The sequence below is a fragment of the Cyprinodon variegatus genome, unplaced genomic scaffold (assembly GCF_000732505.1).
Source record: "Cyprinodon variegatus isolate N-32 unplaced genomic scaffold, C_variegatus-1.0 Scaffold122, whole genome shotgun sequence".
In the NCBI taxonomy this organism is placed as follows: Eukaryota; Metazoa; Chordata; class Actinopteri; order Cyprinodontiformes; family Cyprinodontidae; genus Cyprinodon; species Cyprinodon variegatus.
In genome coordinates this window covers 490,994-508,476 of record NW_015150575.1, presented here as the reverse complement: position 1 = coordinate 508,476, position 17,483 = coordinate 490,994, and the positions used below count along the sequence as shown (strand labels likewise).

General features: G+C 37.3%; 1 protein-coding gene across 1 annotated transcript in view; it reads left to right on the top strand.

The window, feature by feature from the left end:
* The first annotated feature begins 817 nt into the window (after positions 1–817).
* tnfaip8l3 (TNF alpha induced protein 8 like 3) overlaps positions 818–17,483 on the top strand; it is a 29,818-nt gene continuing 13,152 nt past the window's right edge. The window contains exon 1 of the mRNA XM_015375599.1: positions 818–1,138. Coding sequence (XP_015231085.1) covers positions 1,093–1,138 — 46 coding nt within the window. The 5' untranslated portion in view covers positions 818–1,092. The remainder of the gene's footprint in view (positions 1,139–17,483) is intronic.

The window sequence follows — 17,483 nt, the reverse complement described above, 5'->3', positions numbered from 1 at the left end:
GACCTTATTCTGCTTTAAACCCCACCATAACATTACCCCTGACCTGTGTCTTATATAGGCTTCAGAAAACTGTAAATTTACCAACAAATCTCCAAAGTCTTCATAAAACACCTATAGTTGTACTGAGATTAGCTGAGGAATATTTTGCTTTCTAGGTCTCTTTTTCAAACCACTAATTGTCAAGACTCCTTAATGATAGTCATTCTGCTAATCCATCCATTATGTTACCCTTCCTTTACCGGAGAGCATATCATATTTGGCAGGATCTATAAATGTCCATTATCTGTATGCACTGTATATATAAGTGTGCGGTGTATTAGGCAAGGCATCAACAAGTCAGTCAACAAGTCATTACTGATGGATGCAATTAACTCAGATTTGAATCATCAAACAGATCTGTATAAAACAAGTGTTCCGAACATCTCTGAACCAATCATTGATTATCTGATGCCATGTAACCCACTCCTGATTTTAAATCATCCAGCTCTGAAAGGTCATGGGATTTTTGCTGCAGCAGTTGCATTTCAAGTCCCCATGAATAAGTCCTTCCCATTGCTGTGCTGAAACACAGGCAGCACTCTTACCCAGTGACAGAAAGGGAGGGAGAGAGGAAGAGAGAAAGAGGAAGAGACAGCACTCACAGCATACAGAGAGAGGTAAAGAAAAAAAACACAGTTTGAGTGGGAGAAGAGTGTGACAGCACCAAATGAGAGGAGGAGGAGGAGGGACAGAGTGGCAGGAAAAGGGGAGGGAGAAATGTAGAGGGGGACGGACTTGGAGTAAGAGAGGGGAGGGAGTATCAGAAATGGGAAAGTAGATGAGAGGGAGAAGTAAAAGGAGAAACTGAGGGAGTGCAAAAAAAAAACCCAGAGAGGACAGCTCAGCAAACCAGCAGCATTCCTCTCAGAAGTCCAAAGATCCACACTGAGAGAGAAAGCTGAGCTCATTAAGTGGGAGAACACCAGAAGTTGCGTTTTATGTCTTCCTTTCCCTATTGGGTTAAGAAGCCTACTCTTCTCTGAAGAGGAAAGAGACTAAGAAGAGAGAGGACTAAGAGAGCTTCTGCAGCCTCCGTGCCTCCTGAAGGAAAAGATGGATTCAGACTCTGGAGAGCAAAGTGACGGAGACATCTCTGCAGGTAAGCTTTAAGACTCATTTTATATTCATACACTCATCTTTGAAGTATATTAGTTCAATATAAGAGTTAAAAAAAGTTTATCAGTTTGAATAAAAAAAACATATTCAGCTATGTTTAAAAGTTATTAGACACCGAAAGATGCAACTATTTGCAGCATTTATCAGATTATTCCCAAGATGGCAAAATAAGGTGAGGTTTTTCATAACTTCAATGAATGCCTGATGCTTTGTGAGATCTTGGAAAGACGTGCTTTGATGCTGGTGACAGGCACAGCTTCACTGGGTATCTGGGTGAAAGCTGCCTCAGTCACCACCAGGAACAGGCAAGCTCTGACACGTGCAGCCGGTTTTTTCATCAACACATCCAACTACAGAGATACTGCAAGATCCCCAACCGCCTGGATCCTCTGCTGTGTTCCGGATGCTACCCACCCTGTGAGAGCATGAAAATGTTTTCCAGTTGATATTCAGTGTTGTTTCAATAAAAGAGAGGTTTATGGTGTGAGTGCACAGGGCAAAAGTTTATAGCAATAATGAGGAGAGTTACACATTAAACATTCAGGAGGGCTTTTATTGCAGGCTGTTATCTAAAGTGTGCATAGTGTTATTATTTAAAGCAAGATGGGATTTAGCAGAATGCAGAATCATTATGAGCTTGAACATTTTGAATAAAACCACAGCAAATTGCAGGACTCATCACCATCAACAAGTGAAACATCTCTCTCCTGTTGCTGTTCACGCAGCTCCCTGAGATCTGCTTGATCTTCCACAGGGCTTTCACTGTGCAAAATTAGGAAACAAGCCTGAGGTTTCAAACTGCTTTCTTTTCTATTTTTTATTATTGTTTTAACCATATTGATGTTGGTGTGGCCTTTCTCCTGGACAGCATAAAGCATTCTGTATTAATTATGCTCTAATGAACCATCTGTCTGTCCATCTGGACCTTTGTCTGTCTGTCGTTCGGTTTATTTGAAAGGGAAGAGGAACCTGACGCTTTGTTATAGCTTTAAATTTATGCATTTATATTATAAAACACAAAAATACCAGGAAGTTCAGTGTTTGGTTGATTCTTTCTAATTTTGGTTGCAGAGCCTCCCTTACTGCAAAAACAAGACTGATCCCTTTTGGAGGGTATTAGGAGAGATATTAAGATGGCAGTCCCACATCTCTACTAAAAGTCTCTGATAAACCCTTCCGAGTAGTTAGTTATCAGATATTACTTCCAGAATATGGATGTGGAGGAACATATGACCAGCCTGCACTCCTGACCTCTACCCCATTAAACACTTGTCAATCAATCAATTGCTCAGTCAATCTTTATTATGCACAGCAAGTGACCAGAGTGCTTCAACGGTAAAAAAAAAAAAAAAACAACTAAAAAAAAAACAAACAATAAAATTGTAAAAGCAAAAACAGTAAAAAACACATAATAAAGTAATAATTCAGAAACAAATATATTAACATTGCTGGCTTAATGCTCCAGCTCACAAGCATTAAAAGCCAAAGAAAACAGATGATTTTCTTTTTTTTTTTATATAGATTTAAAATTAGCTTCTGGTGGACCTCATGGATAGTGGGAGACTGTTCCACAAACTGCAGCTGAAAAGAACTTTCACTTTAGTCGCTAGTTTAGTTCTAAAAAGAATCAGAGAAGCAAACAAAAATATATCAGCTTATTGGTGCCAAAAAATGCTGGTTGAAGAACTGGATGCCATTCCACAGCAGGGTTTGATCAAGCTGTTTTCCAGCACCAGGCAGAGGTTCCAGGGGGCGCTCCCATTTACTATTGAGGTCTCTGTTAATACATGAATACATTCTAAGTTTCCTGATTTGAACCATTTCTTCTTGCTCTAGTAATTTAATCCAATGAACAGCAAAACAAGATTTAAAAACAGAACAAACTGTTGGCATCAACAGAGATGATCTGGCATGTTTTATAGGCTCAGTCTATGTTTTCAAATCTGCTTCTCAACCTGCAAATTAGTTTTCCTCACAAATCTTGCACACTTTTGGATGAAGTAAACAAACTTTCAGATGGTGAAACATTTATAGCCAAGATCCATTGCTGTATTTTGTTATATTTAGAGCTTAGTATATTTCTCTTTGAATTATTAAAGGGATAGTTCCTACATTTATTTCCTTATTTATTTATTTCCTTTTGTTGTCCTTCAGAGCTTTAAGATTGTTTTGTTCACTTTAATCTCTCCCGACTCCATCCCAGCACCACCTTGAAAGCTCTACAGTCCATTAACATTTCTGAAACTTTCTGGATTTTGTTTTTGGTGCCGCCCCAGCATTGCATGTAGCAATAATTTCAAATACCTCCAGAAGGCACACCTGCTTGTAGCAGGGATAACTTGTTGTTAGTTACCTTCAATGCTCATGTTGAAAAGGGCTCTAAAGGCAGAATATTTCTGCAGATCAAGAGGCAGCTAGAGCCCTGACTCATTCTCAGAATGCATCATGTTTTGTTCCTGTGCTGCAGTTCCTGCTCCTTAGTCTGCAGTCAGTGAAAGGAACAGGACTGTGGCTCAATTTATTTGCTCAAATCCCAAAATCAGAACTTTATTTGAAACCCTTTTTCAAACTCCTACTCAGACTGTTTTATTTTTTGCTATGGTGATGAGGCATGTGTGATTGAGGTCAGCTTGACGGGTACATACCCTGTTCCATGGCGTCAGGAGTATAAACACGGAGAGGGATTTTGTTTCAGGTGGCTCTCACTCGTCAGCCTTCAGCTCTGGCCTTGAGTCGCTGATAATTGTGCTGTGCAGAACGTTTCTGCGCTGAATTTATTTCACCTTCACATCTGAGCCCATGAGCCATAAATCAAAGCTTATTTTCTTCACTTTTCACAAAGGCCATGCTGAACACAGAGAAGATGCATGTTCTCTGTTTATTGAGCCACTAATTAAGCTACTTTTATGCAATATATCAAGACATTATTTTGAGCCCAACACATCAGAAGGGTTATGATGTTTTTAGGTAACCTTAAGAAGTTGAAGTCATGAGAAGGCTTTTGCTGACGCAAGGAAAATACAGTTTTCAATCACCTGAGGGGAAACTAGTCTGGCAACGCGTGCATGCACATCGAAACAGTAAATAACGGTAGCTCAATGTTTGCACTTTGTATTTTGTTGTATGTAAACATGAAGCCTCCTGGGCAGTTATGGTAACACAGCACAAATATCTGTCCCAAGAAGAGCTTGCTAGGTTGTAATGCATTCCCAGCTAAAAATGTTGATAAAGCTTTGCTGGAACCAGTTCCACATTATCTGAGCCATCAAAAGTTGTTTTTATATATGTGGGATTTGCTTTCTCTGTTTTTTTGAAACCGCTGAAAACTGCAAATCAAAACATAGCCTGATCATCGAGATATTACTTGATTTGATACAAATACAAATACTAACCTTTTATATATAAAAAAACCTTTACATGTTCACAAAAACCTTTCCACACAGAATATTCAGGGAATGTATTTTCCAAATCAGTGGTGAAGCTATCTAGGCTATGTTATTCTTTTTGCTGCAAATTTAGATGTTATCAATAAAATGTTCTGAGCCATTGTGACAGAGTCCTCCTTACTCCATGCTGAGTTGTGCACTGTATTCTATTAGATAAGCCATAACAAAATACGAGGATGTGGTTCACAACTGGAGGAAATGTAGTAAAAAACTTACTAAAAGGACTACTAAAAGTATTTGCGTTCCTTGTAAATGTTTAGAGAACCAAGAGTAACAAAGTGGTCATAAATGATAAGGTAATAATAAGATTATAAGCTGAAGTAGTTTATATGAAATATATGTTAGTTATATGTTACCTTACTCTAGCAATAAAGTACAACACAATAATAATACAATCCCTCATACATATATCAAGCTGTTCTCCTTTGAAAAGGTCAGAAAATGCATTTTAATGGTACCTGGCTGATTTAGAGGACAAACAGTAGTGCATCCTCTTCATTCTCAGAAGTCAGATTTTCATAGTTATCAGTGGGAAAAACACTAAGAATAAAGAGCAAACTGAGCGAAGTCTGACCTCAACAAGGGTTCTTAAATTTAGTACCAATATAGCTAAACGCTTAGATAACAAAAAAAGCTGGCCTGCATCAGTAATTAATAGCCCTTCTAATTTTTTAGTGATAATATTAATCAGTGGTGTCAAGTAACGAAGTACAAATACTTCATTTCTGTACTTTAGTACACTTTTGAGGAATCTATACTTTACTCCATTACTTAGTTTTCTTCCTGCTTCTGACTTCTACTCATTACATTTTCACACAACTATCTGTACTTTCTATACCTTACATTTTTAAAACAAACGTTGCTCGTCTCGCTTCGGTTTAATGTTTATAAATATTTATTTCTCGTCATGTGCTCCATCCAATGCAGATCATTGGCTCCATCCACATCTAGTGAAAATTTGTGTGATTGGATGAGTCATGTAAGTCAAACACTCATTGGTTAGCTAAAGGAAATCATCAGAAGCAAGCAGGTGTTCTTGAAAATGTGAATTGTCTATGCCATGCTACAATGGCGGATTCAGAAAAAAGATGTTGAAATGTCTGAGTTTCTTTTCCATACTTCTAATCGCTGAGTCATGCAGTGAGCAAGCCTCTGTCCATTTTTGTACCCATGGATAACTTTTGCCTTTTATTCTTCATACTTTAGACCCTCATAGTCAGCACATATGATCTCATGGAGGTCTAAAGCCCACACAGACTAGACAATGCATTTCTCTGATCTATCAGGCTGTTCAGATATCTCTTACATCCTGTTGAAAATCATTTGTAGTTGTTATATTATGTGTGAGAAGAGTGAATAATCAACCCACCGCCAACTTTTAGTTGACTCATCATTGGGATGAGCCTCTTAGCACCAAACCCTTATCAGCCATCTGTGGAACTATTTCCAGCACTTTGTTTTTTGTCAGTTTTTCCAGGGAAACTAGAGTTTTTGAAAAGAGAAGCTGCTTGGTTGTTGTAATAATAGATGTGCTGCCCATAAGGGCATGAGGGCTGCTGATGTGCTTCTACCACAAACTCTTTGCAGCAGATGTTGTTTGATAACCAAAATTTAATCTTCATCTTATGTTGCAAAGCAAATAACAGTAGCTTTACTAAAAAAACAAAAAAACAGTTCACGCTGCTTGATCTTTGTCTCATTTTGCCACAATCACAAACAATTATTGAGATTTTTGTTGTTGTTTTACAGACTAAAACATGCAGTAATAAATTATTGAGCAGCAGAAGGAAAGGTTTTGGAAGTTTTCTAGAAATTAAAACTTTGCGTTCAGCCTTCCCTACTTTAACACACCTTAATAAAATGTGCTCTCCCACATTAGCTGATTATGTGTGTTAATGACTCACCATACATATGGCAGAAAACATGTTACATGGTGTGGGGATCCCTCTCTTTAGCAGAGTCAAGGGAGTTGGTTTTAGCTGATGAAAGAATGGAGCTAAAAAGATAGCAGTTGTGAAATACATATGTCAGAAGCTGCAAAGTGGTTGGAATTAAAGTGTAAAAGTGTGAAAATGGCCTAGTTAAAGTTCAGACGTAACTCTGAGAATTATTGTAAAGCTTGCCACATTATGAAGTAGAGTCATAGTGCTATGCTGTGTAATTACCAAATTAACATTAATCTATTCTTGTCTAAACATGGCTTTTAGGGCTTCTGCTTCATGACGGCCAACTGGCCACATGTTTCACACATGAGAGACAGCGAGAATAAGTCGGCCCCGCATTCACTCCAGGCGTACTCTTTCATTCCTTTGGTCTTGTGCGCCACAAACCCATGCAATCTTACTTTTCCCTTCTCTGCCTTTAATCTGGCACACAGATGAAGTCTGCACTAAAACCGACACATGAATGCGTGTATGTGTACTTATGGGCTCACCGACGTGTCTTTAAGTACACAGATTCAAGACAACAAGATCTGGGTCTGGAAAAACTACAACACTGAGGAATAAGAAAAAATAGGGAGGGCGTTCAGTCGTAAATGGAAAAGACGACGCCGGAGAACGTGGTTTTCCCATCGCTTCAGCAAAACACTATTCCTACAACTCCCAGGTCACTGCGAGAACATTTTTTCCGCTTGTGCCCACATGCACGCATGCACAGACACAATCACTGAGTGGCATTTTACAAGTATGGTTAGACATTTGAGAAGGCATCAGTCCCCCCCCCCCCATTGCAGAGCCGTTATTAAAACATGATACTATTTGGGTGTGTCGTGTATTCATAGAAGGCTGAATGAAGAGTGTGAATGAAGAGCTGGGTCCCTGCAGATGCCTGGTCTGAATGTGTTTTGAATAAGGACCTTAATACAATAACTTTAGAGAATATACACCGTTTTGATATGTTTTTTTTATGTAAAATATGCTCAATACAGTTTTATTCAGGTTCAGTTTTAGGTTTCAATTAAGTGTGGAAAGCCACCGACATCTGGGTTGGTCTTAGCTACCTTTTCCTAAAATATACGCTTACTACAGCAAATCCAGATGGAATCAAGCTAAAATTGCTCACTGAAAAAGAAGCTAAAGTATGTTTCAGAAACAAGAGGTGGGAGGCAGTTGTGCACACAGCTTTTCACACTTAACTCTGGCAAAGCTGGAGGTAAAGTTTGCTGATTGTAGCATTTCCAAGGTAGAAAAAAAGTAAAACAGCTATGAAGAACTGCTTCAGTTTTACTGCTTTAAACTTTATTTTTTTGCAATACAGCTTTAGGTTAACTTTTTACAGGCTTAGCCCTGAGGAAAATTTGAGCATCAGATGAAAGAATGTAGTCTTTAAAAGTCAGAAGACAAAAGCAGAAATGTGTGTGTGCATCTGGTTATTTAGATGAGTGTCAGCGAACCACAGTTATTTCCTGGTCATTAGTTAGCGGTAAAAGCTGGGAATAGAGTGCTTAGACTTTTACACTACACCCTGTCAAGCAGACCAAGTGCCTTAAAGGCCAAAGCTCACAATATATACAACTTTATGAGTCCAATTACAGCGAGAGAAACCTTTTAATTTAGTAGCAGAGGCAGCTGAAACTCTACCTTATATCTTAGTTAACCTTTGCCTGCTTAGTGTTTGTAACACCATTTTCTTTTTCCTGTTTGCTACTTCCCTAGTAATGAAATTTGAGCAGTTTGTCTTCAACTAACTGTGGCAGCAAAAGCCCAAACAGCACAGATTATAGTATGCAGTAGGTTAAGAACCCTAGAATCACATCCTTTTTCTAAGTGAGTAAACATGTCAGTGGTAGATTGAATAGTCTGAGGAGAGGACAGCATTGCAAATTGTTGTAACACAAACTAACAAATTAAGAAGAAGGTCTGAGGAAAGTTTCCAATATTTGGATGATAAAGCATGGGAACCTTCACGTTCTTTGCAGGCACATCTCTCTTTGTAGAACGATGCTTTGCCATGCTGAGACTTGGCCAAGAAAAGACATTGTTGATGTAGTGAGATATGATAGAGAGGAAGATGTAGACGAAGACAGACACTCCAGCCATCTCCATGTTTAGCAGATGATGTTAAGGGTGGTGACAGCGTTTTAGGTCCAGGACTTTTCTTAAATAAAGAGCCAAGGCTATGTATTGTAAATATGGTAAAGAAGGCTTCTGTAATATCTTGCAAATTAAGAAACATTATCAAATGTGCAGAAATATTGATCGTAACTGCTTGTGTATATTTTATTTCTTAACGACAGCGTACCCGGTAAATACCTACAAAGTGTCCTTTTTTTGTTAAATTTCCACTTTCCCGTCAATCTTGACTGAAAGCCGTGAAATGAAAAGCTACACACTGCCAGCTCCGTCCACATTCTCTCGCCCTGATTTTTCTTTTTCTAATACAGAAGTGGTTTCTTTCCTTCAAAGGAAAAACAGTTAAGAAACTTTGAGTCTGGGTCTCAAGGCCACAAGGCTGCTCTGATTATATTATCATCCTCCGTATTTTATTGGCTCTTGGTTTCACAGTCTGTCATTATGGCTCCCTGTCACACAAACAGACACATATCTGTGCCTGTCTCTCTATAAATAGAGAGGTGCTCTTTTGTGAATCAAATCATTTCTTTGGAAGCTCCATGGTTTGATGCTTTGCTCAGCTACATTTTAAAATAATCATCTAAACAGACACTGTAGCCTAGAAAGAAAGAAAGAAAGAAAGAAAGAAAGAAAGAAAGAAAGAAAGAAAGAAAGAAAGAAAGAAAGAAAGAAAGAAAGAAAGAAAGAAAGAAAGAAAGAAAGAAAGAAAGAAAGAAAGAAAGAAAGAAGTGCTGTAGAAATTATCACTGCACAGAAGCAAATCTGTCATTTTTTCTTTAGAAGTCTTCAGTATTTTTGGCTTCCAACAACACCCACATAACAGGAGTAGTTTTCCAGAGAAGCTCCCAGAGAAGGGAAGCCGAGAAGTGGGATCGCCTCTAGCCAGTTCTCATGCCCAACTAACAAGCTAATTGCTGGCCTGACTCTGAATGCTATGTGAACAATAGCACACAGGATGGAACTACATCTGCTGAAGACATCAGCTGTGCAAGTCAAAGTGTTGGATTTTCATAGGAGTTTGCAGTGTAGCAATTGTGCCCAGACTTCCACTTCCAACCCTCAGCAGACTGTCTGCTCCTTTTGCATTCATAAAAGGAAGAAATATGATCCAATAAGCCAATAGGTGCAGCTCTAATCACGGCTACATCTCTCATTCTCACTCTCGATTTCTTGTGAGTACGAGTCATGCAGGCCTGTGGCACATTAATCAATCAAACGTCTAATGCCACATCCTCTTTTTGCTCCGTCTCTCAGGCTCGGTTCCCGAGGGATGCAGCCATTACAACAGAGATTCAAAGAATGAGATGAGGGATGAAGCATTAAATAAAGCTGAACTGCAGCTGAAGGCAATCTGTTTTTTGTCCTTCCTGAATCAGAGAAGTTCCTAAGTGACTTCACCACCCGCCTTTTCCGCTCAGACGAGACATTTAGGCTAATTTCTAAATAAACACAGTTACACTTTCAAACACCACCATGAAGTGTTTGAATTGTTATTACAGGGGCATTAATTTTAATTGATATGCTTTCCAGTATCTGCTTATGGCTAACAACAAATAGTTTCATAAATATTAAGAATTACTGAACTATTTTTTAATAACTTCTACAGAACCATTTTGTTTGATTTAAATTAAACATAACATCTTCAGACAGAATACAAAAGATTCATAAGCACTGCGAGATCACTGCAACTGCCTGAGACGTACCTGCTAACAAAGCTAGATTTAACATCTGCTGCTGACAGTCTGATTTATTTCTTAGAAAGCTACAGTTGCTGTTCGGATGACAGACAGGCAATGATATGGAGCTGAGCAAAGAATCAAACATGAAGCTTCCTTGGAAATTTCATGCTTTACAAAGAAGCACCTCTCTATTTACAGAGAGATGGCATTGATAAAGCAAGTAAGAAAGGATTTTAGCATCATTTGCATTTGCAAGAAAAAAGGGGAACCTTGCAAGTATGAAAACACCATACCAACTAAGTTAAAGCAAGTTCTCAAGACATTTGTCAGAAAATTAAGGCTTAAGGATAAAAAAATTATCAACAGATGTTAAAATTAAAAATGTTTTGAAGTAGCCATGCACTCTGATATCAGTTTAGTGTGTCTAGGTAAGGCAACTTACAAACAGCTGGAAGTTACACCACTTCTCCGAGGAGGAATTGGCCATTTCTTTAGAGAATTACTGTGAAAAGATTGATTAATGGCACACAATGGAGAGCCATGTTACTCGGTTTGAAGGCAATTTTACCAAATACTAAAAAAACCTTCATGATCTTCAGCTTTTTTAAGAATAAATATTGTTATTTATTGTTTTTGAATTTAACTCTTATTCTATCCATTTGGAGGAAAATTTTAAACTCAATAGATTGGATATCTTTCACATAAAGTCAAAATACAGAATCAAAGTGGAGTGATGGTGGCACTTACTGAATGCATGCCTCCGAACTTGTAATGATATAATGATGTCTTTGAAAATAGACATCCACATTTCTAGTTTGCCACTTTTGCAAATTTTGTTTTGCACAGATCACAGTGGTGGTTTCTGCATGAATGGTACCATGAGCAAGCCTGTCATTGTGTCGCATCTCACCAGTTAAAATAGGGAAATGAAATCCTGAGGCGGGATGCAATGCACACACAGAAAGCATATGAACTATACTCCTCTTTCTTAGTAAGATATTATTGACGTGTGTACAATAAAAACATACAGAACTTGACTTGAAATTAAGAATACCTGAAAAGAAAATTTCCGTTTACAATCAAGATTTATTTACATAAGAAGTTATATATAAATAAAATTGAAGCCATTCCCTGTCAAAAATGCACCCCTAATTAAATATTTACAAAAGTCCATAATTCAGACAAAGATATCACATCAGTCTCATTCACATATAAAAGCCTGATTTGTTTAAAGTTACTATACTCTTCAAAGATGATCAAAATGAAAAAAATAATCATGGATGAGTGGACAACAAAAAATAATCCATCCATCCATTTTCTGACACACTTGTCTCAATTGGGGTCGCAAGGGGTGCTGTTGCCTACAGTATCTCCAGCAGTCAATGGACGAAAGGCGGGGTACACCCTGGACAGGTCGCCAGTCCATCGCAGGNATATCACATCAGTCTCATTCACATATAAAAGCCTGATTTGTTTAAAGTTACTATACTCTTCAAAGATGATCAAAATGAAAAAAATAATCATGGAGGAGTGGACAACAAAAAATAATCCATCCATCCATTTTCTGACACGCTTGTCTCAATTGGGGTCGCAAGGGGTGCTGTTGCCTACAGTATCTCCAGCAGTCAATGGACGAAAGGCGGGGTACACCCTGGACAGGTCGCCAGTCCATCGCAGGGCAACACAGAGACAAACAACCATTCACACACACACTTACACCTAGGGATAATTTAAAGAAGCCAATTAATCTAACAGGCATGTTTTTGGACTGTGGGAGGAAGCCAGAGTACCCAGAGAGAACCCACACATGCTCAGGGAGAATATGCAAACTCCATGCAGAAAGACCCGGGCCAGGAATTGAACACAGAACCTTCTTGCTGCAAGGAAGCAGTGCTACCCACTGGTCCACTGAGCAGCCCAACAAAAAATAATGTATAATATCAATTGATATGTGGTAAGTTATTAAGATGACAATTATTTCTGAGGAAAAACCTAATAAAATGATTTACTTCACCTGATCAGTAATTTTTTTATGACGTTAATCCTCCAATCTGCTGGAGAAATTGTAGAAATGAGATTGCTAATCATTATCATATATATCATATATCCTGAAAATGCCCTGTCATTCAAGATTACTGGAAACAGGTAAATACTGTAATATTTCAAAATATATTTAAGACATTACCTTATAGAGTAAAGCTATCTACCTTGGTTATATAACCCAATATCTATCTATCTCCCTATTAGAAACTCATAAACATCTTAGCAAAATGTCAGTAAATAATAATAAAAAAAAACTTGCCCAAAAACCGATTATGACAGGATCAACCAACCTTTCATTTACACAATCAAATTAATAATAGTTTTGTTAATTAAAAAGGAAAACAATTTTGTTCAACAATTTTGCTCTGGAAAATATGGCTAGATTATTTCAAACCTTGTAAAACTGCTGATGTCTTTAGAACTAAAAGACGGTAACTTTGTGTTGAAAGATCTCACTCTGTTAATAATTATCTGCGGACACTTTATTTTGCTCTATCGGTCTCTTTTAACTTTTTATTTTTAAAGTCCCATTGGTTTTATTTCTTTAATAAGATGTATATGATCCTTGTAAAATTTCACAAAATTACATTGACACTGATTTAGTTTCTTTATTTGATAAAAATAAAGAAACTAAGTTGTCATATAAAATAGCTTAAGAAAACACGTTTAAGGTGGCACATAAATGCTTTTTTATTTCTTGAATTTGGTGCCCACTGCCCATCTTCTAATCCTACCCTTGCCAGCTAATCAAATGGCCCATATTAAAAGAGAGCTTTTAGCAGAGACAGTTGGAAGTCAGGAGAGTTGAAATATGACAATTAAAAGACAAATTCAAATCAAGTTTACATATTTATGCACATGAAGTGGATCATTGCAGTGAAAGCACTTTCAGGCAGGCCAGGTAAAAATTAAAAAAATATAAACACATCATTTGCACTGAACACAGCCTTATGGTTTTAGCTCTCATTAAACGAGCCTGAAATTAACATTAACAGCTTGTGCAACAAGTTCTGAAGCAAAGTGTACTTTTTGCAGCACTTAGCTTATATTCAAAAATAGTTTTATCAATTTTGATGGCAGAAGGAAATGAAACTTTTTACTTCTCAAAATCTGTCAAAGAAGCTTGCAGATGATGCTGATTTAACTCTTTCAACATTTCTGTTTTAGGGGGATTAGTTCAACAAAAACGGATAAAACCGTAAATGCATGCAGAATCCAGCCACCATATTGGGTCAACGTTGGGCTGCTTTATGATTCAATCTACTTCTTCCTTTTGCAGTCAACAAACTTCTACTAATTACAGGACTTTGTTCTTTATTTCAGTGATTTAATATCCAAATTGGAGATTTTTGAGCTTTAAAAAAACTAAAAAAACACTTAAATATATATATATATNATATATATATATATATATATATATATATATATATATATATATATATATATATATATTGCAAAGCTATTGGTGTCCATATTGGGATACTTTTGCCTGCACTTTTATTTGTGCCAAAAGCTTATGTTTACCCTTTGCAGAATTAGATGTTACAACAGCCTTCATCTAACTAAGAACAAAAACAAGTGAAGGGGCCAGATTCACCCTTTATACAGTATGCTGGTTATCATTTATGCCCCAGGCCTTGAATGGGGAAAAAAACCTTCATTTACAGTTAAGTAACCAAGCACTATTACTGTTGGTGAGTGTTTTGAATGTTTACACGGGTATTTGGATGATTTCCCTTTAATTAAGTCTTTGAGGTTGGACATCACCCTTACCTTAGTTCCATTTACAGATTTAGATTCAAGAAAAAAAACCAAAACAATGTGGGTACAATTTAACCATAACTGCTGCGGTGTGAAAACTTTAAGCTTAGTGCTTTCTTCATTTCTGTTCCTTGCTGTGAAGCTATTGTAATGACATTTTCACTGTGAAAACACAGCATTGTTTTCCTCTTGCTATGCCCATAAATTAAAGATGTAGACTAAACAGAGAGAGAAAATATCACCTGCGTAAATTACAATATGAGAAAGTCATGATTATAGCAGTTTGCATTTTATGAAGCCACAAAGAATCTGAACGGATGTCATTCCTACTATAAGATTTTAACGCTACAGAGGAAACTACCTGTGCATTTCTGCAGAAACAAGAAACTCTAAATGGTCTACATCTATAAAAAAGTGAACTTTAAATCAGAGACGTTTAAATGTTTAAACCGTGTTATTTTTAACTCTAAAGCTCTAAGTACTCCTCTATATCCTTGCCATTGAAGTATCTCTGCTTGATTCATCTTTTGGTAAATGGCACATAATCAGACTATATTGGAAAATGTTCTATATTGTTTTCCCAGTAGATTTCCTAGCAGATATTACATGTTCCTCATACTTAGTAATCACCACTTACATTCATCTAGAAACAACATACACATGCACTATAACAGCCTGAGATTGTGCAGGGGCGGCATATCTGAGTCATCTGTGTTGTGTTGTGGGAGTCAGAAATACATTTTTATAGATCCTGTGCAGGTCCAAGAACAGTCATGTTTTGTAAGAAAGTGTATTTCATTCCTTCTGGTAATTTTCAATCACATATGAAGGTCAGTATGTATTTTGCAGGGTGTTTACTCTATATTTATGTTCCTAGAAGCGAGAGAAAAGTAAAGCTCTTCAACAAGTCAGCAGCCCAGAGACTTGGACTTTAAAATGAATGCCTCTCTTCCAGTGCTACCAGCTGGCACAGGCCACCTTCTCTCCTCCCTTCCTTAGTCAACTGGCCTCTCAGGCCTGTTTAACACTTACACAGCAAGCTATTAAACCCCCGTTTAAGTCTCGCTGAATGACCCGCTCCATTGTTTTCCTGAAGCCTTGTAAATCCAGTCAGAGAGGCTCTGCTGCAGCTCCTTATAGTAAAGAAAGGCAAACGAAAGAGCCAAGGCAATGCAAAAGGAAGTTCAGCTGTCACCCTTGCTTTACACTTTTTCTAACTTGTTGAAGTTGTGCCTTTGTGCTCCTCACAGATATTCACCTTTTTAAACATTTGTTAAAATCCAAACACGCAGGTTTCCTACTTGTTGGTGGAATGTGAATACTGAAGGTTGACTTTACAACACACCCGAGGCCAAAAGGGAATGAAGGAAATTGCGAGAAAAGGGAAATGTCTTGGAAATTACAGCTCTTTTAGCTTTTACAGGTACGCACCATGACCTGCTACCCACTCATCAGAGGCTTGAGTTTACAAAACAGTGCTGTGTGTGAATAGAAAATTTGTTGCAAATGGAAAGAAAAGGTACAGGGAATACTCTTGGTAGCAATAAAAGGATTTCGAAGAAGTATTGCAGAAATCAACAGTTTTTTGTTTGTTGCCAATGAAGGAGCAGTCTTCCACCTTTCTGCACTTTGGAAAAAACGCTGCCTGCCAGCAGGCTTTGCTGCTTGGTTGTAAATACTAACTTAAGGAAACTGCAATAACAGAAACCCTCTTGGAAAGTATAGAAAATCCCTCTTTATTGACCAAACTATACCCATATTAAACTAACGCCAATAAACTTCTATATTTTTAATGCAAGCAGATAATGGTGTGCAATGTTCAATATCATCTTATATGTGATTAAGAAATGGTCTCTTTCAACTGTTTTAATTATGTCAAAAGGTTTCATCCATTGTGGATGAATGTTATTTATTTATCTGTTTTTTTCTGTGACTATCTGGGGACATTTGTCTTATTAAGGACAAAAACGATTCTGTCCTAATCAGTTTATGTAGTGTAGTTGAAGCGCAATCATAGCATGTCACCATTTAGACTCTCCAATCAAATAATATGCATGGTTTTAAACTGTATAAGGAAACCTGAGAACATTAAAGAGAAAAACCCACACATGCATGATGAGATCATGCATGTGTGGGTTTTCTTGTAGCATAGATCAATTTATTGCACTTCGAAAGTCCAGAAAATGCAATTACTGAGGCAGCTTTTGTCATAACTTGATCAAAATGCAGAGAGAAGCTTGTTAAGTTTTCCAGACTTATTGTTGACTATCAGACATGCTGCCTGAAGCTTCAACATTGAACTTGAGTCCCTCCTAAGTGACAGAAACAAAGTATTTAGACTGGACTTAGACCGTGAGTCTGAGGCCTACATATTACTCCTGATTAGAGGAGGAAGTTAGTCATTCATAAGCCACAGACCATATATCTGACTGCACATCATCCCATGAAAGGGTGTGGCTGTTTGAAGAGCCAAAGACCTTTTCAGAATCTAAGCTAATAATTGCTCACATGTTCAGAGGGTCAGATCAAAATCAACTCGCAATACCTCTCTTAACCTTTTGCTGTTATGAAGTTAGCATCATTATACAGACACCACTGACTTGCCCAAATAAAAGCTCTACCTGGTATGCTTATTTTGTATAAATATCCATTATGACAGCCAGAGTCAGAGATGGGCACCACTACTGCATAATAATCACAACTGTATACATAATTATCTTATTTAATCCCCTGAACTGAGCTTTCTACAATGATAAAGAATTAATCACATTGCTTTCAATAATGAAAGCAAAATTTAGGATTTTCTACTTTCCGATTTGTTTAGCTAATAATTACATTATCCTTTTGGTCCTATTGTTCATGGAGCATTCACGGACATGAGTTGTTCCTTAGGTGTGAGATAAGACATTTCACAAAGGCTAAAGTAACTAATCTACTTGACAGAAGAACTCTGCACCCCTGATCTCTATACAGGTGCATTATATAAAACACCAGCAACTGGGCTTGGAAGTGTTCTGCAAAAACAAGCATAAAAAAAAAAATGTGTACAATAACTGGACTTTTATTGAAAAAAAAATGCTACTTCTAAAGCAGATAAGCTAATTAGGAATATTTGCTTTTATGGAATATCTATATATTTTTGATACTGTGGAGATGGGGTTTTTTTTCTTTTATGCATGGCACTTCATAGTGGAAGCAGGAGCTTTTTTATAAACCATGTTGTTACACAGTAATGAATGTTTAAAAGTACATAAAAAGATTAAAAGCTATATTCTGAGTTAAGCCCCAGGCTCAAAGTACCTGAAAACAGAGGGCAGAAGACTACA